The 24,586-nt window shown below is 36.8% G+C and overlaps 2 protein-coding genes across 3 annotated transcripts; both read left to right on the forward strand.

Annotated features, from left to right (window-relative positions):
* Nucleotides 1-13,895: 13,895 nt before the first annotated feature.
* Nucleotides 13,896-14,963, forward strand: LOC128598864 (olfactory receptor 2A7). Its single transcript, XM_053609704.1, has one exon. It carries the CDS (start codon nucleotides 13,964-13,966, stop codon nucleotides 14,894-14,896), a length of 933 nt encoding a protein of 310 aa, XP_053465679.1. The 5' UTR covers nucleotides 13,896-13,963; the 3' UTR covers nucleotides 14,897-14,963.
* A 4,335-nt stretch (nucleotides 14,964-19,298) lies between these two features.
* On the forward strand, nucleotides 19,299-24,374 carry LOC128598776 (olfactory receptor 2A1/2A42-like). Of its 2 annotated transcripts, none has more exons than XM_053609549.1 (2): nucleotides 19,299-19,414; nucleotides 22,938-24,374. In XM_053609549.1, the coding sequence occupies exons 1-2, from the start codon at nucleotides 19,401-19,403 to the stop codon at nucleotides 23,887-23,889; spliced, it is 966 nt and encodes a 321-aa protein (XP_053465524.1). In that variant the 5' UTR covers nucleotides 19,299-19,400; the 3' UTR covers nucleotides 23,890-24,374. The 2 variants fall into 2 exon arrangements, with proteins under 2 accessions (XP_053465524.1, XP_053465525.1); XM_053609550.1 differs by having other exon boundaries at nucleotides 19,318-19,410.
* Nucleotides 24,375-24,586: the final 212 nt, after the last annotated feature.

Raw genomic sequence — 24,586 nt, forward strand, 5'->3', positions numbered from 1 at the left:
ACCAGTGGAGAATTTACCAGGCTCGTCCTCAACACACACTCACAGAAAACCAAAAACAAATATAGAGCATCGTGATTTTCACCATTCACAATCCAGAGCTCAACTATGAAGAGGAGACAGTTTTCAGAGCACCAGAAGAGAGGATTTTGAAGTATTTCTTCTTTTCTATTGTTTACAACATTTGGCGTAATCTGTTTTTTGAAATTATCTTTTACTTTTATTTATAAATATTAGTTATCTATTTTTTCAGACTTAAAAAAATAAGAAATTATCTGATGACTCCATACTGAATCTCAGAGTCAAAGCATTCTATAATAGACATATTCTTATTTGACAATGTGAATGTTACTTTCTTTGCATTATTATTATTATTGCTTAATATTTTGATGTAGTGATTGATTCCTTTTCTGAATGTCGTTATGTTCATTCGTTCTTTATGAGGTTATTATCTCTAGTCCTTATCTTAAACATTGTTATTGTTATTAAATTTGAACCCTTTTTAATTTTGTGAAGGCAAAAAAAGGAAACCTAATAAACACATGTATATGTAGCTAAAAAAAAAAAGCTAAGACAAGCCAGACAGAACAAAGTAGAATAAATACCCAGGCAGTGATGCCACCCATGGGGAACTACACAAATCTATAGATATTTACCCACAAGACTCTTCTCTCTCACTGAATCATATTTTCCCCTCACTTTCTGCCCTCTCTTTAATATAAAATAAACTTATACTTTTACATCTTTAAAAAAAGGAGGGGGAAAAAAAATAGTATACCCACAAGAAACAACAGCAAATAGGGAACTATTTCAAAAGGACAAAGCCACATCCAGTGACTGACCCTAATGAGACAGTGACTGATGAGCTCTCTGACCAAGAATTCAAAATAGCAATTTTAAGAAAACTCAGTGATCTCCTGAATAACACAGAAAAGAAAATCAGACATTTATCAAAGAAATTTAATGAAGATTGAAATAATAAAAAATCCAGCAATCTTGGAACTGAGGATATATTTCCTGAACTGACATCTACAAACATCTATAAACAAACGTCTCTTTCTTGGAATAAAATCCGCGTCTCTTATCTTTTGAGACTCAGCTTCTGGCTTGGTGCTGAGCCTTGGTAGAAACTCGGTGCCCGAACATGGTCCCTAAGTGACCAAGTAGCCTGTGATGCCCAGAGGAACTAGAACCATCGGATTCATTAAAGCATAAATTTGACATGCACAGAAGTACTCCAGCATCAAATGGAAGTAATAAGTATGATATGTTAGTTCACATTTTTTAATATTCACTTCATGGTGGTCTGTTAAAATATTTGTTTACATAGATATTGTAAAGCAATTACTATCTTTAATTTTTTATAGATTTCTGGTCATTTTGGTCTATAAGCTCCAATTGGGTGTGGTTATTAGTTACATGACTGTACAATATGTTTTGGGGATAAGCTGAAGCCCAGACTTCAGTTTTATTTCACACCTGAAGTGCTAACAAAGGAAAAGGGAGATGAGCTCTCAGTGTCAAAGTCTATGAACCAGAAAACTGCAATTTGTCACTTTCCATGCCACAGCTTATGTTTTAGTTCAGGAATTTTCCTGAAGCCACATTGGGCAAAGGTCTGCTTAGACTGTATCACCAGGATTTTGCAGAAGCCATTAGGGGTTCTTTCCTGATTCCCTCAGATGCTCCTTCCTACAGGGTTTCTGGGATGCTTTCATTTATTTTCAAGAACATCTGAACTAGTATCATGACACTTCATATTTTCTTAGGGGCAGGTAGGGATGATCCCAAAAGTATAGAAGAAGGAAACTCTGATCTCCCACCTCCCAAAGATACTTTCTTATTTTGCCATGAACAACCTGACGGTCTGCCTACTATAGCCCTTGGTATATACCAAGTAAAAGCAATTTTTCCCTTCCAGAATTCCTCCCACTCTTCCTCTTCCATTTTTTCTTTCCTCTATAATCTTTTTTGTGTTGATCTTAAGAAATTAACTGTTGGTATATTAGCAACATGGTTAAAAGCTTTAGCCAATAATTTTGTCCAAAGTCTTCAATCTGGTTTTGTCTCATTCTTCTCTCTCACAAACTTTTTTCTTTAGGCCAAAATTATAAACATATTATTCATCCAGTTTGCACTGACAGCCAATTTCCACATGTAATATTACTTTGTTCATTTTTGCATTAAATTCCTATGTATCATTCTTTAAAATATTTTATGTGATATGACGTTTTGATATGATATGACATGATCATATCATATCATATATGACATGAATTCTTCAGCTATCTTTATCTTGTGCCCTTCATAATTTTAAACAAACACATTTTTCTACAGTCTTCATTTGTGAAACAGAAATGTAATACACATGTTTAAGATTGTTTGAGGTTTACATGAGCTTTATGATGTATAGCTAGTCAGGAGTGTGTGGTATTTTGAGTAAAAAGCATCACGTAATAGAAATTATGCTATCGGCAGTACACAAGTGTAACGCTAAAACTGATAAGATACCTAATTCAGAATTTGCCAGGCTATTTTGGCAACCCACAAATGAAAAAATAAAAATCTATGATAGAAATTAGGGAGTCATAAATGAGAAGAACACAGAAAACTGAGAAATAGTCAAAAGAAGATAAACATTCAGACAATGCTTTCACCACATCTATGTTAAGGAAAAAGGGAAAAAACCTTTCCAGCTAAATTTCATTCCTCTTTCATCATCAGATTCTAATATGCTCCTCCATTCTTGTCACACTGATTTTCCTGTCTATGAAATTTATATCCCATGTCTAATTTTTACTCATCATTTTAGCATTTAATCATTGCTTTATATTAATATTTCTTCTCAACTAAGTAATGCATATAAGTTTTATATGTCCACTAGAATTATATGGTCCTTAAAATGGAAGAACATAAGTTAAACGTTAACATAGGTATTCTTCTAGCACATGGACTATTAAGAGTAGAAAACCTCTATGTATATTGAATTGAATGAAAGACTTACCTAAGGGCCAAATATTGCTAGAGATTGAATTAGGGAATATAAAGAAAAGTATAAATTATTTTAAAAGTATTATCTCATCTGGTTATTATTATAAAGTAATCTTAGGAAGATGATGTGCTACAGTTTCACACTTTTTTTATGGCCTGTGGTTCCTCTATCTCAGCCATCAGATCACTTTAATGTGCTAGCTCTGCTTTTCGCTAATAAAGTATATTTGAAGGAACTACTTTCATTTGCATTTCTGAAATATTAACATGTCAGCCTTATATAGATTTAAATGTGTTCGAATAAATGAAAACTAATTCCAATGGCTTCTTCTATTTGCTACCCAATGGAGGAACACTTGATCATCACTTTCAGAGCTTCTAGACAGCGGGAACATATTGAAGAAATTGTCAAGATTAGAGTCATATAAACTGTAATCTGTAATCTGAAGATGTTTACAGACAGAGACAAAAGGATAAGTTATTCTCGCTTGAGATAAATGTCACACGCACAGGAAAATAAGTAGGAATCCTAGTGGATAATGATGACTAGCGAGAGTTTGAATGATTTTGCCCAGATGCGAGCTGGTATAAGTGTTGTGAGCCCAACATAAGGTAGGCTGGGCTGAGCTATGGTATTCAGTAGGTTAGATGGATTAAATGTATCTTCAACTTACAATATTTTCGATATACTATGGGGTTACTGAGACACAACCCCAATGTAAATTGAGGAGCCTCCATGTATAATAGAACATAGTAACATACTAAAAACTTAGCTTCTCAAACCACACTGTTTGCACACAGGAGAGGGGCTTCCACCACACGATGTCATGGAAAATGACCAATACTTCTAAAACATACTTTATATTCCTGACAGAGCCTCATTTCTCATAAAATCAAATTTTTTTTAATTTTCAGTAATATTTTAACTACTAATTTTTTTTATTATTGGGGATTCATTGAATCCCCAATAACAAAGAATCAGGTTACAATGATTACACTTGTTAGATAAGACCCTCTTATATTTGTGTTCTGCCCTCAAAAGGTGTGCCACACACTGTGACCCCCACACCCCCTCCCTCCTTCCATCTCTCAGCTCTTCCCTTCCCCCACCCCCCACTGTGTACTAAGTCATTCATTGTCCTCATTTAAGTACTAAATTTTTAATTAAAACTTTAAGTGTAAAAAAGATTGTATGGCTTTATATTAAACATAAATTCATATGTGTCTTAGTTACACCAACGTAGCATGTATCAGACTCACACTTCCACCATTAAAAAACTATGCAATCTGCACAAAATATAGAAACTTGTCTTGTCAGACAAGAACTTTCTCATTCCAAGTTAAGTATGAGACCTTTAAGGGGAGTGAAGCACATGAGGCAAATACCTTAATAACCCAGGATTTCCCAGGAAGGAATCTGCCTGGATTTGGTACAGGAATATGGGAACTGTGGTCTCAGAATATGGTCTCAGAATACAGGATTAGTGGTCTCGGTGACCAGAGGAAGTGGTAATCAAGGATGCTAGTTTTATTGAGAATTAGGGGTTGATGAATCATAAGAGAGAGAGTTATAGAGAAAGAGCCCTGGAAATATGCATGAAAATGCCATTTGGGTCTTTTTGCACCTCTTCAAGGTGTGTGAAGGTCAGTTAAGAAAAGGAGAGATTTAGTAGAGAGCAGGCTCTGGGAGACTAAGAGCAAAGAGAAAATGTTGGGCTAACAAATTCCTGGGAGGATACTGGAGTTTACATTCAGTCAGAGTGGGGAGATATTAGTAAGCTAATATTAGTAAACTTGGAAACTCATTTAGGACTCTAGAAATTCAATGTCTTAGGACATGCCCTCGAAGTCAGGGCTGGGTCCAAAGAATAAAGAGTGAAATGAAAGATAATTACCATAACACAGGTTAAAACTAGGCCTTGAGAAGACCAAGGTGATCTCCAAATGCAAAATTACAAATTCTGGATAAAAATTGCAAATTCTGGGGAAAGAATGCAAAATTCTGTATATCTCTATATTATGCCGTCTATCATTTCAGCATACTTTCTAAAATATATTACTAGGCATACAAAAAAAAAAAAAACAGGAGAAACTGGTAATTAAGAAATACATGGGTTGTTAGAAACAAATTCACAGATCAACCAGATATTGGAGTTAATGAACAGGACATCGACGTATCTATGATCGACATGAAGACAGTAAAGGAAAAATAAATGCCAAAATGGGTTATTTGACAAATTTCTTTTTGGAGCAGCTCTAGAAGGTTCACTTTAATAGATACAGATTCTAATTTTTTTAATTAAGTTTGATGATCCAAACAACTGTAGCATGTCTAGTGTTATTCGAAATGTATGTAAGGCAATTAAAATTTAAATCTGAGAGGGTTAAAGAGACATAAAATGATGTGAGTTTCCTATACTTTACTCAATCTGGTATAAAGTTGACATCAATTGGCTGTGATAATATCATATACAGGCAACATCTGGAGAAACCACTAAGCTTTGAAAAGTAATCAAAGGGGGAAAAAAGCTATAGATATAGGGTAAGGATATTAAGACTGAAAATATTCTTGTACAGTTGAACAGTGTGTGTTTTAAGCTAAGTGTTATTATAAACGAATGAAAGAGTTAAAAAATTTTAGTTTATATTAAAAAGTTATAATAATCTAAGGTTGATTTATTGTTGAAGAAAGACATTTTTAAAATAAATTTTATGTGCTTAAGTATAGAGAGTTTTTAAGGTCTGCAGCAACGTACAGGATATTCCAAGCCTTCTCTTCACATTTACTCACCACTCACTCACTGACTTACTCAGAACAATTGCTGAAAGCTCCATTCACGGTAAGTGCCCTGTACAAGTGTACCATTTTTTATCTTTGAAACCATATTTTTATTGTCCCTTTTCTATGTTTAGATCTATTCAGATACAGAAACACTTACCATCCGGTTACGTTTGTCTACAGGAAACAAAACAGAAACATGCTGCACAGGTCTGTGGCTGAGGACCTGCAGGCTATACCATACAGCCAACGTGCATACTGGGCTGTGCACCTAGGTCTGTGCAAATGCACCTTATGTTGATGTTTTCATGATGGCAAATGTGCCTAATGACACATTTCTTATAATTTATTCATGTGATGGAGTGATGCATGACTGTTAACAACTTGAAGATGCTTTTTATCAAGTGAACAAAATTTCCCTCCACTCCTAAAGTTCAGAGAGCTTTTATTATGAATAGTTATCAAGCTTTGTCAAGTGCATTCATGCTTTAATTGATATGATCATGTATTTTTTTATTCTTTTCCTTCTTACTATGCTGGATTATTTTTGTTGAGTTTTGGATTGAGTTTTATCCAGTCTTGGATTTATGGAATAAACCCCCATGGTCATGGTGGAGAATTATTTTTATATACAGTGGAAGTCTATTTTTGAATATTTACTAAGAATTTTTGCTTCTATATCCATGAGGGATACCGGTCATTGTTGTCTTCTTTTTCTAATGTTCTATTTTCCTGGTTCTGGCATCAGAATGATAATAGTTTCATAAAATTAATTAGAAAATTCTCCCTCTTCTTCTATTTTCTGGGAAAGATTAATTGGTGATAATTTTTCTTAATGTGGTAAAATTCTCCAGGGAAACCATCTAAGCCTGAAGATTACTTTTCATATTTTTTTAAATTATGAATTCAATTTATTTAATATTCATAGGGTTATTCATATTAGGTGAGTTAAGCTAGCTTGAGTGTTTTTAGCAAGGGGTCCATCTTCTCTAAATTGTCAAATTTGTATGTGTAGACTTGTTTATAATATCCTTTTATTACCAAGGCTAATAAAAGCATATTATGTGTAGCAATGTCTGTAGTGATATCCTTTGTTTCATTATGATATCTTAAATTTGTGTCTTCTCTTTGTAAATTGTGCTAGAGGTCTGTACATGTCATTGATTTTTTTAAAAGAACCAGCTCTTTGTTTCATTGGTTTAATTAATGCTTTTCTGTTTTAAATGTTGATGGTCTTGGTTCTTTTCTTAATTAATCCCCACTCTCTGCTTGCTGTGGATCCTGTCCTACAAGAAATGCTAAAAGTAATTGTTCAATATGAAAGAAAAGGACATTAATGAATGATAAGAAATAATGTGAAAGTATACAACTCACTAGTAACAAGACACAAATACAGAGTACTCCAGGATTGCAATTACCATGCAAAAACCTCTTTTATCTTGCATAGAAGACTAAAAGATACACACATCAAAAATAACAACTTTTGAAAGATAGATAGTATGAAAAGATATGGATAGAAATAATAAAAAAAATAAAAAGTGGGGGAATGGAGTTAAAGGGTAGAATTTCTGTTAGATTTCTCTTTGATAGTTTGTTGGTTGGTAAACAGACTTTCACGTGTTTAAAATAATTGCTTACAAAGTGTTTTTTGTAAGTTCCGTGGTAAACACAAATCAAAAAATATACAAAAGATATATAAAAAATAAAAAGAAAGAAATTATGGGTGGTGCCCGTAGCTCAATGAGTAGGGTGCTGGCCATGTGCACTGAGGCTGGCGGGTTTGAACCTGGCCCAGGCCAGCTAAAACAACAATGACAACTGCAACAAAAAAATAGCCCAGCATTGTGGTGGCGCCTGTAGTCCCAGCTACTTGGGAGGCTGAGGCAAGATTGCTTAAGCCCAAGAGTTTGAGGTTGCTGTGAGTTGTGACACCACAACACTCTACCCAGGGTGACAGCTTTAGACTCCATCTTCCCATAAATAAACAAACAAATAGAAATTAAAACATGTTACCAGGGAAAATAACTTTCAATAAGGGAAGAAAGGAAGGAAAAAATAAAGAAAGCAAGAAAGAAAGAGTGGACCACAAAACAACCAGAAATCAAACAACAACATGGCAGTACTAAGTCTTAACCTATCAATAATACTATTAAATGTGAGTGGACTAAAATATCCAATCAAAAGACACAGAGTGGCTGAATTGATAAAAAACAAAACCAACTATATGCTTCCTGAAAGAAACACAATTCACCTATAAAGATACACATAGACTGAAAATAAAGAAATAGAAAAAGTTATTCCATGCAAACAGAAACTATAAAAGAACAAGAGTAGCTATATTCTTATCAGATAAAATGAAATTCAAGTCAAAAACTATAAAGTCATCATATAATGATAATGAAGACAATTAAGCAAGAGGATATAACAATTCTTAACATATATGCATACAACTGGAGCATCCAGATTTATAAAGCAAATATTATCAGAAAGTAAAGACAGATAGACCTGAAAACAATAATATTTCAACATGCCACTTTCAGTATTAGACAGATTATCCATGTGGAAAATGGATTAAGTTGAATGTAATCTAATTCAACTTAATCTATACCATAAGCCAAATAGACCTAAAAGATATTTATAGGAGATTTTATCCAAAAGCTGTAGAATTCACATTCTTCTCCTCACACAAGGAACATTCTCAAGAATAGGTGGTAGGTTAGGCCACAAAGTAAGTCTCAAAAACGTGAAATCATATCAAGTAATTTCTCTGACCAAAATGGAATAAAACTCAAAGTCAACAACAAGAGGAACATTGGAAAGTATACAGACATATGAAAATTAAACAATATGCTCCTGAGTCAGCAGTGCATCAGTGAAGACACAAAGGAAAAAATTACTTAAATTTCATAAGGCAAATGAAAATGAAAACACAACATATCAAAACCTATGGGATACAGAAAAGCTTATAGCAATAAGTGCCTATATCGAAAAAGTAGAAAAGCTTCAAACAAACAACTCAATGCATCTCAAAGAACTAAAAATACAGGAGCAAATGAAACTCAAAATTAGTAGAAGAAAAGAAATAATAAATATCAGAGCAGAAATAAATGAAGTTGAAATAAAAATACAGAAGTTAAATGAAACAAAAAGTTGATTTTGTGAAAAGATAAACAAAATTAAAACCCCTTTAGCTAGACTAAGAAAAGAAGGAGATAAAACCAAAATCCAAATAAATAAAATCAGAGATAAAAAAAGGAGACACTGCAACTGACACTGCAGAAATCCAAAGGATCGTTAGAGATGACTATGAGAGAAGATATGACAATAAAATGGAAAATGAAGAAGAAAAGGATAAATTCCTAGACATATACAACCAGCCAAGACTGAATCTGAAAAATGTCCTAAACATGAAGAAATTGATAACAACTTATGAGATAAAAAGTCTCCCATCTGAGAAAGGCCCAGAACCTGACAGCTTCACAGCTGTATTCTACCAAATATTCAAAGAGGGAATAATACCAATCCTACTTGAATTATTCCAAAAAAGCTCAGATGAGGAAATACTCTTCAACTCATTCTATAAATCCTTTATCACCCTGATTAACAAAACCAGACAAAGCAACAACAACAACAAAAGAATTCGATAGGCCAATATCTCTAATGAATAGAGATACAAAAATGCTCAACGAAATACTAGCAAATCAAACTTAACAGGACATTATAAAGATTATTCATCATGATTAAGTGGGATTCATCCTGGGAATGCAAGGATGGTTCAATATAGGCAAATTAGTTAATGGGATTCATCTTATGAACAGAATGAATGACAAAATCCATATTGTCATTTCAATTGATTCTGAAAAAGCATTTGTTAAAATTCAACACCCCTTCATGATAAAAACTTTCAAAAATTGTTTATAGAAGGAAATTACCTCAACATGATAAAATCCACTCAAGTCAGACCCACAGCTAGTATCACACTGAAACAAAACAAGGATTCCCGCTTTCAACACTGTTTTTCACCACAGTACTAGAATTTCTAACTAGAGCAATCAGACAAGAGAAAGAAATAAAGGACATCCAAACCGGAAAGACAGAAGTCAAATTATCCTTGTTCTCAGATGATATGACCTTATATGTAGAGAAACATAAAGATTCTACACACACACAAAAAAAAAACACACACACACATACAAAACTGTTAGAACTACTAAATTCATTAACGTTTACAAAATCAACTCACAAACATCAGTAGCATTTCTTTACACCAATAGTAAACAATCTGGAAGATAAAACAAGAGAATAATATCATTTACAATAGCCACAAATTAAAAAAAAAAACCTAGATATAAACTCAATAATAAGTGAAGCATGTCTATAATGAAAACTATAAAACATTGTAGAAAGAAATAGATGAGGACACAAAAAGTGGAAAGATATTTTATGCTTATATATTGGATTTTATGCTTATATCATACTAACCAAAGCAATCTACAGATGCAAACTCCATCAAAATACCAATGATAGTCTTCACAGAAATAGAAGAAATTTCTAAAATTTGTATGGAACCATAAAAGACCCAGAATAGCCCAAATTATACTGAACAAAAACAACAAAACTAGAGGAATCACATCACCTAACTTCGAATTATACTACAGAGCTATAATAATCAAAACATGCTAGAATAAAAACAGACACAGATAAACGCAACAGAATAGAGAATCCAGAAATAAATACACACATCTATAGTGAACTTATTTTCTAATAAAGATGCCAAGAATGTACAATGAGGTAAGGACAATCTCTTCAATAAGTGGTACTGGGAAAATTGGATATCCATATACTGAAGAATGAAACCAGACCCTATCTTTCATCATATACAAAAATCAAATTGAATCAAATACTTAAATCTAAGACATGAAACTACTAAAAGAAAACATTAGGGGAAACACTTCAGGACATCGGTCTGGACAATAATTTCTTGAGCAACACTGCCAAAGCACATGCAACTAAAGCAAAATTGTACAAATGAGATCACATCAAGATAAAAAGTTTCTGCACAGCAAAGGAAACAATCAAAAAAGGGAAAGGGAAAAAATATTTACAAACTATCTGCTTGATAAGGTATTAATAACTAGAACATAAAAGCATTTCCAGCAACTCAATAGGAAAAAAATCAAATATCTGAATAAACATGTCTTGAAAGAAGACAAATGGCCAATTGGTATATGAAAAAATACTTAACATTATTAGTCAACAGAGGAATGTAAATCAAAACTACAGAGACTTATCTCACCCCAGTTAAAGTGGCTTTTATCCAAAAGATTGGCAATAACAAATACTGACCAGGATGTGCAGAAAAGAGAATCCTTGGACACTTTTGGTAGGAAAGTAAATTAATGCAACCACTATGGAGAACACTATTAATCATTCACAAAAAACTTCAAGAAACTAAAAATAGATCTACTATATGGGTCAGCAATCCCGCTGCTTAGTATTTTTCCAAAGAAGGGGAATTCAGCTTATTGAAAATATCTCTGCACTCCCACATTTATTGCAGCCTTTAGTCATGATAGCCAAGATTTAGAATCAACCTAACTGGCCATCAGCACATGAATAGATAAGAAATGGTGGTGCATGTACACAATGGAATACTATACAGTCACAAAAAAAGAATGAATCCTGCCATTTACAACAACACGAATGGAACTGGAGACCATTATGTTAAGTGAAATGAGCCAAGCACAGAAATACAAATTTCACATGTTTTCACTCATGTGCAGTAGATAATACAAAAAACAACTGACCTCTGGAAACAGAGAGTAGTAAGATGGTTACCAGAGGCTGGGAAGGGTAGCAGTTAGAGGGGATAAAGTGAAGATACCCCAATTACCCTGATTTGATTAATTCATACTGTGTGCCTGAATCAAAACATTACATGTACCCCATACAGATAATATAACTATTATGTACCTATAATAATTAAAAATAAAAATAATTAAGAACCAAAAACTAAAATGCTCTAATGATTAAGACCTTGGAATTCAAGTTTATGCTTCTACTAATTTCAGGGTAACTGGAAAATCAGTTTACACTAAAAGAAATATGACTGCAAGAATTAATGTTAAAATTTTATTTAACTGTCAAACTAACACAGGCATGGATCTTGCATCTTATAAGTGTCTGGGGACTGGAACAACATCAAAATTCATGAAACTCTAACAAGTTCATATATTTGGGTAGCTAGAACACTCATATGGTCCTAGGGTGGGACTTTGCATGGGTGTAGCCTATTAGTTATGGAGGGGTTTCCTGTGCTTGCCTTGCCTTAACCTCCATCTCACAATCTCGAATTATACTACAGAGCTACAAGCTCACTCCTGTGCCTGCTGGAAAAATAGCAAGAGTTGGAGAGCAGCGCCTGTGGCTTAAAGGAGTAGAGCGCCGGCCCCATATACTGGAGGTGGTGGGTTCAAACCCAGCCCCAGCCAAAAGAATAGCAACAGTTGGGTTCTTCATGTCTCTATAGAAACCCAAGTGGTGCAACTGAGACCTATTTTCTTATGCACTACAGGAAGCTCTCATGACAATTGGGAGGGTGCCCTGTGGAGGTGATGAATGAATAAAGCCTTCCCTTCTCAAAGACAACGTGAAGAGCCAAGATCCTTCCTTGGCAGTTCTCAGGCAAACAGCAAGGCTTCACCCTCAGCACATTCAGCTGTCTGCAAGAATCTCTGCCTTTCCAGCAGGAAGATTTTCCAGGTCCTCACACAACAGCCATCTCTAGACCCTCAGGTTTCCTAATTGCCTTTGTGAGTTCTGGTCAAAGACCATCTAACATCATTCCCACTGCTTGGTAGCTTTGACTTTCACATTTACTACCACACAAAAGTCCATTTTTATTCTTTTGATGCTTGAATTCTGCTCACCAATAGTTTAGATAATATCATGATCTTTGTAAAAAATATTATTGGTCATAAATATGGTAGAATCAATATATTAATATAATTCATATGTTAATTGTTATTTTTGACTGATAGCTATTTTTTAAGATGAAGAGATAGGTGTGTGAAAATGACTCTGGGTAAACAGTTAATATTCACAAGAAAAGCCAGCCCTTTCTTTTAAGAAAACAGGCATAAAGTGTCAAATATAGAGGTAAGTCCAATAAATAAGTGTGCAAATGATTGTGTACTTATCACTCATCTCTTATGAGGCCTCACAGGGTTAGAGCAATGAGCAGGAGCTCGGAGTTTTGATCACTAAAGAATATTATGCTGGTGCTTACATTTTGTTGAGGAATCAAGATTATCTAGTTCAATCTCCCAGAGAATTCAGAGATGCTATCTGCAGCCCTTCTCATAGAACCAACTAGCTGTTGCCGGTCACCTGCAGAGGCAGTGCTCACAACTGTGAATTCTAGAGTGTTTGCCAACATTCAGCCAAATTCCAACGAAAGTTATCGACCTGTTTGCATGGTTAGGTAATGACACGCAAATCTACTCAGTCATTCACATAAATGCTCCTCTAGATATAAATTGTTAAAAACTAAATGACAAATAAAAGATTTTAGGCTGAAATAAGTCTTTACCCTTGAACAAGAGAAGATTTTGTAAAATATTTCTTGTAGACTAACAGTGCAGAAGTGAAAAGTGTGTTCAGACAGGCAAGCAGGAGGTGAATGGGCAGTGGTATATTTGGCTGATGGTCTAGCTAACCTTGTATACCCTGCCCTAAATAAAGACTTCTAACTTAAGGTGACACTTAATGCAGTTTTAAGACTTTGGCAGTTGTTTCAGCTAGTATTCATTTTTCTGAAAAAATAAAAGATAATAAGTCTGCAATATATAAGAAACAAAAAGCAGAATTTATTTAAGGAATGTTGGATACTTTACCAAATCAAACAAAAAATGTGTATTAGATTAACATATTTATTTTGAAATTTTGGCCTCAGTTAAAAATATTAATACCAAAAAAGGCAAAACATATGTGTGTGTATATATGTATATATTCATAAATTTCATTTTAGAGTTACCAAATAAAATAATAATTTAAAGACACAAAAGTGCATTGCAGCTGTCTCTGATCACTTCTCTGCCCCACAAAAAGGATATTTATTTTAAACAAGTAAAAATAAGTTTTTAAACACTTTCTTTAAACTGTGAACATAAACTCGTTTTCCTCTGTCACAGTGATATGGGAGACAATGTAACAAGCATCACAGAGTTCCTGCTCCTGGGGTTTCCGCTTGGCCCGAGGAGTCAGGTATTTCTCTTTGGGCTCTTCTCCCTGTTCTATGTCCTCACCCTGCTGGGGAACGGGGTCATCCTGGGGCTCATCTCCCGGGACTCCAGACTGCACACCCCCATGTACTTCTTCCTCTCCCACCTGGCCGTCGTCGACATCGCCTACGCCTGCAACACGGTGCCCCAGATGCTGGTGAACCTCCTGGATCCAGCCAAGCCCATCTCCTTTGCTGGCTGCATGATGCAGACCTTTCTCTACCTGACATTTGCTATCACAGAATGTCTTCTCCTGGTGGTGATGTCCTATGACCGGTATGTGGCCATCTGCCACCCTCTACGTTACACTGTCATCATGAGCTGGAGAGTGTGCATCTCCCTAGCAGTGACTTCCTGGGCCATTGGAGTCTTTCTCGCCCTGATTCATCTGGTGTTACTTCTACCTTTACCCCTTTGTAAGCCCCAGAAGATCAACCACTTTTTCTGTGAAATCATGGCTGTACTCAAACTTGCCTGTGCAGATACCTTCATCAATGAAAACATGGTCTTGGCTGGAGCAATTTCTGTGCTGGTGGGACCCTTGTCCTCTATTATAGTTTCATATATGTGCATCTTCTGTGCCATCCTCAGGATCCAGCCTGGGGAAGGTCAAAGAAAAGCCTTCTCCACCTGCTCCTCCCACCTCTGTGTTGTTGGACTCTTTTACGGCACAGCCATGATCATGTATGTTGGGCCCAAGTATGGGAACCACAAGGAGCAAAAGAAATATCTCCTGCTGTTTCACAGCCTTTTTAATCCCATGCTCAACCCCCTGATCTACAGTCTCAGGAACTCAGAAGTGAAGAATTCTTTGAAGAGGGTGTTGGGAATAGAAAGAGCTTTATGAAAAGATTATGGCATCACATTTCACAGTGCCCTAGGAAGTTATAATTTCAAGAGGTTCCCAACCCAACTCAGCATGAGAATTGCCTGAGACATTTGTTTAAAATAAAGTTATCTCCTACCCTACCATTAGATAACTGATTCAGTAGACATAACATAAATTCTAGAAATGTATGTCTTCAAATATTACCAACAGCAAGTGATGTTATAGCTAGTCCACATCAGAACAATGCCCTTTATAATATCCTCATTAAGCTGTGATCCAGTCCCATACCTTCCCTAATCTCTTCCTCAAAACACTAATCCCTCCAGAAGACTTTATAAATAAGTTCTATAGTCAAGTAATTTTGAGAATTACTGCATATTAGATGCTTCCCTTTAGTGCTCACAATTCATATGAGCATAGTGAATGCTGTAAAAATTCCTTTCATAGGCTGGGTGTGGGGGGGCTCATGCGTATAACACTTGCAACTCTGGGAGGCTGAGGCAGAAGGATCTCTTGAGCTCAGAAGTTCAAGACCAGCCTGAGGAAGAGCATGACCGTGGCTCTACTAAAAATAGAAAAATGAGCCAGGCATTGTGGCAGGTGCCTGTAATCCCAGCTACTTAGGAGACTAAGGCAGAAGGATTGCTTGAGCCCAGGAGTTTGAGGCTGCTGTGAGCTAGGCTGATGTTACAGCACTACCCAAAGTGACAAAGTGAGACTCACTTTCTCAAAAAAAAAAAAAAAAGTATTCTTATAAAGAAGAATTATATTCCAGTTTTAGTCCTTTTTTTCTAAACTTATTTGATCACATAAAATTACTTTTACAATACATATTAATGGTTTCCTGGAACAGGAGAGCTTGATCCTTTTTGAATCATTGGTCAACCACCTTCTTGCAACCACCTGCTGAAGCAGAATGATTTTTTCCCTACAAAGTGAGCCTCTAAAGAGGATGTAAATCTGAGAACAGTACTCTAGATTGGCCTGTGAGAACTGTGCTCTGTTTGGGAAAAGAGACTGAGAGTCACTAATTATCGATGGTGAGTTATCTGGAGATTATGAATCCAACTCTCTCCTTTGCCAAAGATCAACATTCCTAAAAAAGCCTCAGAAAATGGCCTTGTTCAGCTTGACAGTCTTCTAAATTGGAGACAAAAAATATATATAATTGTGTATACACTTTCCTCTGTTTGTCACTGCATGAAATCAATCTAGTTTTTAATGTCTCAGACTTTGAAAGATAAAACCAAATTTCTCATAGAAATCTAGAACAATTTGAAAACCCACCACCTACACAGTTAAAAGCTGTGTGAGTTTGATATACAATAGAAACCATGTAACTTTGAGATGGTATATTTTCCTAGGTTTAAAATTGTTCTTATAAACATTTGTACAATATGTAATTTATTACTGTCTTAGTTCAAAGAATTTACTTTTATATCATGAAATAACTTTTTATGACTGATGGTGAAAAGATGTCATAAAATAATTGTTTTTTATAATCATTGTTTTACTTTGCTACCAAATTTTTCTCTTGTATGTCGGTTTTCTGATTTCTACCTTTTCCCCAAAGTTCACCTGGAACATAAAAAGAAAAGGAAAGGTCTTGGTCGTTGTGGATGGCCTGATGTGCAACAATATTTTCATGTGATCAGAAACCATTTTTGGCGTCCCGACAGGTGTGTTTCTTTTCACAGTAGATGTGCAGAGCCAGAGCACAGATGGGCATGATCTCAAAACTCAATAACTGGCAGATTTTCCCCCGAGTTTATGCCATAACCCCAACAAGTCCGGGATCACACTGTAAGGAAATAATTTGTTTGTAAATTATATAATTGATATAATAGTTCCCAGATAATGCTTTGACCACCTTATGTCTGGGAAAATAGCACAGCAAAATGCAAATAATTATAACAATATTTTAAGTTGCAAATCATCTCATCCTATAAAAGGGAGAAAGCTTCTGAAAGAGGATCCTCTTCACCCTTCCCAAGAGGAATTGAACTCAGAATTTCCCTCGTGCAGAATAGAGGTTAGGAAACAATTCCAACAGATGAGCTGAAGCGGTGGTTTTTGCCCTAGAAGACCCTCCCTTCAGGCAAGTTCTAATAAGCTCCACGGGGACACCTCGGCCTCTCTTTGGACTCCCCAATCCACTCCATACCTCCCTAACCAGCTACCCACAGCATCCCCGCACTTTGGAGTGTCACCTGGATTCAGCTGATTTGTCAGGGTCCCTTTTTTCCACTTCTGCTACAACCCAAGGGACCCAGATTATATCAGGGAGAAGCTGAGCTGCTGAGAGGTTAACTCCAAGAGCTTATTCATTGTCACATGGGTCCTGCTTCCTGGAAAGATCACTGTACCATCTAGAGATTAGGAACAAAGGCAGTGCTAGGATTCATGAAATTCAAATAATGCTAAGTATTCAGGGGCTGTAATGAGAGGTGTCTCAGCAGTGTGCTCTGTGGCTGTCTGTGTGTCCTAATTGCGCATCCTGCTGGGGATGAGAACAGAAATAGAAAAGACAATAGTTTTGTCGCTCCTTCCCAGCAGGGGTGGGCACGAGGGAGGGAGAGGTTTCACCACCCAGCCCCTCCAGTGAGCCCTCAGGAGCCCCAACTACATTGAGCCCATCAGAGACTAACTTCTTTTCTGAGGTCTCTGTTGCATTTTCATCACTAACAGAGGTGAGAGTTCTGCAGCTCCCAAGGAAACTCCCAGGAATCAGGACCCCTGTCCCAACCTTCAGGTGCTTCCCCTATGAGGTCCTTGAGTCCAAATGTGGGTGCCCCCAGGTCGCCTTATTTCCCATAAATTCCTCTTAGGTGTGTAGCCGCCCGGTCTTTAGTTAACTCTCACTCCTGTACTGCAAGCACTGGTAAGGAAATCCACTCCTCTCTTCTCTAAATTGTGCTGATCATTCTCATTCTGCTATAGGAAGAGTTGGGAGCAGGGTGGAGGGGAAGTTAATGCTAACTTCTTTGAACATATTGTTCACAAATAATGTAAGTATGTACAGAATTACATTATTTGTGTTTTATATAGCATGAAAGCAACAGACTTATAAATGTTGATGTTAGATGAAAGAATAAACAGTACGCTACCCACAAAATCACTCTGTTCACTTACCTGATATAATCCACTTTTGGAAGATAATGGCCAATAAAGTGAATGATCTTCGGGGGACTACTGACAATCATGAGTAGGCCATGCTTGTCAGGTGTATACAGTCATGGGCTCTCTAAGAAGCTGTTAAAGATGGATAATCAACAATCCCAGTGACTGAGTATTCACTGTGCATCAGGAACGCGCTCACTGTGTAAAACGTCACCTCAATTAATTTCACAACAAACTCATAAAATAGGTATTATTATTTTTCTCCTTTTACAAAAGAGGAAACTGAGGCTTAGAGAGGTAAAGAAATAACTCAAGGTCATACAATTAATAAGTGTGGGTGCAGCCCGTCAGTCAGCCCATGCTCACTAATTGCTACTTTGTGGTGTCCTTCACTGCTCTCCGTGCCTGAAAATCTGGTTCACAGCAGAATGTGGAGAGCTCATGAATGTTTTGTTCCCTCATATTTAATCAAGTCAATATCTAGTCAGCCAATACATATTGATTGAACACACCAGGTTTTAGGAACAATGTATGGTCAAATATATCATTTTTTTCTTTTTCCTTTTATACTTAAGGCATGAGTTCTAAGGGTATCATTTTTTATTACTTACTAGATCAGAAATATTTTCTTCAATCTAAGGGTAGATTTTAAACACAATTTCTCTGAAAATTAATTTTGAAGTAAAATTAGATAGTTCTTCTTGGCTATTAAGTAGTCAAGAGAGAATGTTTCAATGTCCCAGGTAGGTAAGGTGGCAGATATTACTACTATTATAAATTATAGGATTGTATTTTCCAAGGTTGCTTAGGCAGAGAACCTGACCACAAACCTCCTATGTAATCAAATTCCTCTAGGGAGCCACTCAAACGTTGGAACTGTTGACAAATCTCTAGAAATATTGTGGAGATGTATATTGAGGAGGTAGGAAAGAGAGATTTTGAGAATGGGAAATTGTTGGAGAGAATGAAAACTGGGAATGGATAGAGGATATCAGAAAAGAGGTCCCGAGAAGGACAGATGTGTCAGGATAGAGATGGTGGTATGGTGGTATGGTAATAAATGGGGACAGGCTTGCAGGAGACGTGGCCATGACAGACAGAGAGCATTCTAGTTCTGTTAGCTGTGGCAAATATTTCCTATTACTTTGAAGTAAACCATCTAATACTTCAGCTGAACTGAGAATTTAAAAATAGCTTTCATTTTAGGAATGCTGAGTGACTCATTAGAAAAAGTTTGTGAGCTCATCAGATCTTAAGTTTTACCTTTTGAAACACCGGTACTGTCTAGTACTGACAGGTTTGTGCATGTGTGAAGACATGATTTCAGTCTTAGATATTTACTGCAAAACCATGGAGATGTTGGATAATGTATTAGTCATCAAATAATTTGCCAGGATTCTAAATGACTACTTGTAAGTAAGTACATTTAAAATATATCATTTAAAACATATGCAATGCCTGAATGTTACATTTGGAACTGGGTTGTATTTAATTTGTTTTTTAGTCTTTCATTTTACCTCTTATAATCTTTGGGCAACTTTAGTCCCTTTGAGTTTTAGTAAGATGTTCTTAGTATCATTCAGAATGAAATACAATAAAATATGGAGGAAAAAAGAAATAGAAGTGTCTTTCAAGTATTAAATGTTTAAAGTTCTGGGAAATTCTACAGTTATTTTTGTCAAACTTCACAAAGTCTGTTTGTTTGGTTTTGTTTTCAGCCTTAAGAGAAATGTCCTTAATGGAATAAAATTTAAGCAACCCAGAAATTTCAGATGCAGACCAAAGATGGTCCAAAAAATAATTATTAGAAAGGCAGTCATTCATTTGTATTTATTGATTCATTTATTTGTACATTTATGAAATGTCAGAATTACAAAAATGAGTACATCAAGTCCCGGTTCACAAGGAGTATGTTAACAATACAGTCATTAAAAAAAAAAAAAAAAAAAACTTTAACCCATATGGCAATTGTCCTTAAAGAATTATAGTTCTGTGGCTGTGGCTCAAAGGGGTAGGGCACCAGCCCCATATGCTGGAGGTGGTGGGTTCAAACCCACCCCTGGCCAAAAACTGCAAAAAAAAAAAAGAATTGTAATGTATTCATTAAGCATTAAGCTTTCCTTTCTTCCTATTTTTTCCATTTTTAAAGAGATTCATACTTCATAAACAGTGTTTTTTGTTCCCTTTATGTAATCATCTGGAAAGTTACAAAAGGGAATAACAAAGGAATAAATAAAAACATTAAGATTTCTATAAGATGTAAATTCAAACTAATTTGCACAACAATGTATTTTTATGTTCATAAATTTAGAAAGTTGGTCCAGCAGAGTAATTTTTTTGTAGAATTCTGGGAAAAAATGTATGCAGCTTGGTCTTGTGTAAGGAAGTTATAATAGTCACAAGAATTCATTTGTGTCTTGCTGATATAATAATTTATTAATAGTACTTATAAGTAAATAATCACTTGTTGCCACTAGAAAAGGATCCATTGGGGATGTCCTTCAGGGTTTCAATTAAAGCAGTGTTTTACAACCTTTTGAATTTCACCACATACCTGAACCTATAGTGAAACTTTGGTGGCACACTTAAATTATGTTGATCAAAAAAAGAGTAAAAAAAAGAATATACTTATTGTGCTTCGAACGTCTTTCAAAATAATTTAATTATGATCTTTAAAAATTTCCATGGCACACCTAAGATCCTCTCGTGGCACATGAGTATGCCCTGGCACATCAGTTGAAAACCACTGGATGAAAGGCTCAGAAAATCTTTCTTCGGGTTGTAATTCCACAAGGTTGTCTCAGCCCAAGGCCTGGCCCTCAGTAATTAGATCCAGCCTTGGAAATTTTTTTTCACTACACACATTTATCAATTGTATCATAACTATCCGAACTAAAAAAGGAACAATGAATAAGCCTGAATAGAATTGATTTGCTTTAAAAATATAACTGCAAAACTGTCCAAAATTTTTGCCAATCAGCACATTTCTTCTTTGATGAAATATCTGCACAAAAAAGCGCAATAATACCCAGAGGCTGATTGGTGAACATGAGGTCAGGGCAGAGAGGGTGACCTGAAGAGCCTGGTGACCAGGTGTATCCCTCACTGATCACTCAGGCTAGCTGGGCTGCACCTACGGACCTGCCCAGAGGAGGACGGCACCTTCATGCCAAGAGGCCAGACTCCCCTGGACAGTGTGAGGATGTGCTGGCAACCACTGCCTCTCACAGGTCACCTCCCTTATTTGCTCCTTAGCCTTTCTTGAGGCAAGTACCCCACATGGCTGACTCCATTTGGTTTCTCTGACAAAGTCACTTCCTCCTCCCCTGCCTCTGTGAAATGACATCAAAAGCACTGTCGGATGCCCTGCAGCCCAAGTGACATATGTCCTCACGTGTCCTGTTTTCCTGCTCCAATCCTTCTCATCTAGTATGATTACATTTTACAAATATTGCTTCCCAAATGCAGTAATGATTTTCTTATCTCCAAGTTCTTCAGAGAGCACCTCCTGAATGTTTCCACTGGTATCAATGACAACTGGGCTAGGGTCCTGTCAAAAGCAGCACCTTCCCTTGCATTAGTCCTAGAGAAAAACATTTCTTTTTCAGAGGCAAACAGGCACATGTTCAATAATTTAGCCCTATGTTATTTTTGCCTAGCAAAATCACTACCAAAATGTTTGTACTAGCAAAATGTTGGATTTCTACATGGTATATTTTAAAATACGTTACCTAGGTCATAAGTACAAAAATCAAAATATTATTTGGTATATCGCCAATTCACAGAAAAACCAATTACCTGACTAACAACGTACTGCAACAGTAACTTATAAAATGACAAATTCACTAAATTCACTCTTTGCCGAAAATCTTTTAATTAGCCATATGCAAAGTAGGTAGTAATTCTTATGTTGATGAAGCAAGGAAAAGGGTTTTTTTAATGAATAGTTAGTTATTTCTTATGTTTTTGATTGTCACGTATGATGCAACGCTAAGCATGGCACAGACAGTGGGTCTTCCAGCACACTGGCACTGAACTTCCCCACTGCTATCAGCATGAGGATTTGCTCTTTTGATAACAGTGCAGAAGGGATGAGTTACAAGTCATTCACGAGGAACCACATTGGATGTTTTCACGACATCTACACACACACAGCCTTCAGATCAGTGCACAAATGCCTGACTTCATCCTCATTACAACCCTGCAAAGTGGAGACTCACAACACGTGAACAGTGGACAGACCTGAAAAAAATCCATTTCCTGAAAATTGCATGGGTTGCTATTCATGGTTACCGATTCTGTAAATCAGTGACCATGAATGAATTAGTAGATTAATTGCCAAATATAATTATCATTTTATATTCACCATCCATTGTAAAAGAAAGATAATAGCAGGAGCCCACATGTAGCACATCCATCTATTCTTTCCCAGGAACCTAAACAATCACACTGTCATAAAAGTTGCTTTTTATCTTTGAGCTCCTCCTGTTATCATGTAAACCTCTCTAGAGAGCAAAGGTTGATTCAGATGTTGAAAGCAATACAGTTAATATTTCCATTGAGAAACTGAAATGATCTTTTTTTTTTTTTTCTGGGACTAGTCTAATTCTCGAATTGGGAGTCCTCCCATTACTGATGACATCTGCACTTGAGAAATTCCCTTAGTAATTTTGACATGGGCAGTGTCATGATTCTTGTTATGTGGCCATTTTACTTTCTGTTTTGTCTTGACATTTTTCCTTCCCGTCATGAGTATCAAGGCTGTATGTACCCTCACCTAACACTGGTCAAACAATCAATCCCTTCATAAAATTGGATGTTTAAAATCAGTAGTTAACTCAGTATGTAACATTAATGACTGAATTCATAAAATAATATATAATAATGTCTGGATATTTGTTGACAATCCTATTTTAAGGTGTCCATTTCTTTTTCACAGTGAAATGGGGAAAAACCAAACAATAGTCACAGAGTTCATCCTACTGGGATTCTGTCTTGGCCAAAGGATACACATGGTCCTTTTTGGATTTTTCTTTCTATTCTACACCTCCACCCTGATGGGGAACGGGGTCATCCTGGGGCTCATCTCCCGGGACTCCAGACTGCACACCCCCATGTACTTCTTCCTCTCCCACCTGGCCGTCGTCGACATCGCCTACGCCTGCAACACGGTGCCCCAGATGCTGGTGAACCTCCTGGATCCAGCCAAGCCCATCTCCTTTGCAGGTTGCATGACACAGACCTTTTTCTTTTTGAGTCTTGGTCATACAGAATGTCTTCTCCTGGTGGTGATGTCCTATGACCGGTATGTGGCCATCTGCCACCCCCTCCGGTACTCTGCCGTCATAAGCTGGAAAGTGTGTGCCATGCTGGCCATCATTTCCTGGACATGTGGCTCCCTCCTGGCCCTGGTCCATGTGGTCCTCATCCTGAGGCTGCCCTTCTGTGGGCCTCATGAAATCAACCACTTCTTCTGTGAGATCCTGTCTGTCCTCAAGCTGGCCTGTGCTGACACCAGGCTCAACCAGCTGGTCATCATCGCAGTCGGGGTGCTCATCCTGGTGGGGCCCCTCTGCCTGGTGCTGGGCTCCTACTCACGCATCCTGCTGGCCATCCTGAGCATCCGGTCAGGGGAGGGCCGCAGAAAGGCCTTCTCCACCTGCTCCTCCCACCTTTGCGTGGTTGGGCTCTTCTTTGGCAGCGCCATCGTCATGTACATGGCCCCCAAGTCCCGCCATCCTGAGGAGCAGCAGAAGATCCTTTTCTTGTTTTACAGCTTTTTCAACCCCATGCTGAACCCCCTTATCTATAGCCTGAGGAGTGCAGAGGTCAAGGGGGCCCTGAGGAGAGCATTGTGCAAAGAAAATCATTCCCAATTGGGTGGCACGTGAATCTCCAGCCTCAGTAGTCTCTGGAGCTTGGGGTACTGATTACCACCTAAGTTCACTACTCTTCCTATTTGTAAAGTATTCCCTCTCCTTCTGGAAGTATTTAGATTTTTGCTGCATTCATTATGTTTATTATACTTAACTTTTTTCATTTAGGTGCTTATTGAATTGAGAATGTTCAAAGGAAACATTTACTTTGTACAGTACTCTGAGTCCCAATAGTTTAAAAGAGACAATCCACCTCTGACTTGATCAAGTGTGCTCAGAAATAGCAGAATCGTGGGCATTACCAGATGTAGTCCCATCGGTAAGAATCTTTTTAAAGTGCTGCAGCCACAAGCAAAGATCTCAGAACCCAAATATACTTCTGTCTAGTTGCATCCTTCATTTGACTCTGTCCCATGAATTGTATTTTCTATTACAAGTCGTAAATGTACCTACATCCCTACTTAGGCTTGGAGGAAAACTGATTTTTAGTGAATAAATCCTATAATCTGCCTGACAATTTCTGTGGTCAGAGAGTGACTTTATACACATCCAGCTGGAAACTCCAGCAAATTACACAACAAAATACACTTTCCAATGTGCCCCAAGACTGTACTGGCCACCTTTTTCTAAACTCTTCTCACCTTTTCCTCAAGAGTATCCATGATTTTCCCTGAATAAGCCACATGCTCTTCATATGGGGCAGTTAGAAAGT

The sequence above is a fragment of the Nycticebus coucang genome, chromosome 11, assembly GCF_027406575.1.
Source record: "Nycticebus coucang isolate mNycCou1 chromosome 11, mNycCou1.pri, whole genome shotgun sequence".
Classification (NCBI taxonomy): domain Eukaryota; kingdom Metazoa; phylum Chordata; class Mammalia; order Primates; family Lorisidae; genus Nycticebus; species Nycticebus coucang.

Bases quoted from the DNA above. Each gene is read 5' to 3' on its own strand.
- LOC128598864 (XM_053609704.1), top strand. From the start codon at position 13,964: ATGGGAGACAATGTAACAAGCATCACAGAGTTCCTGCTCCTGGGGTTT.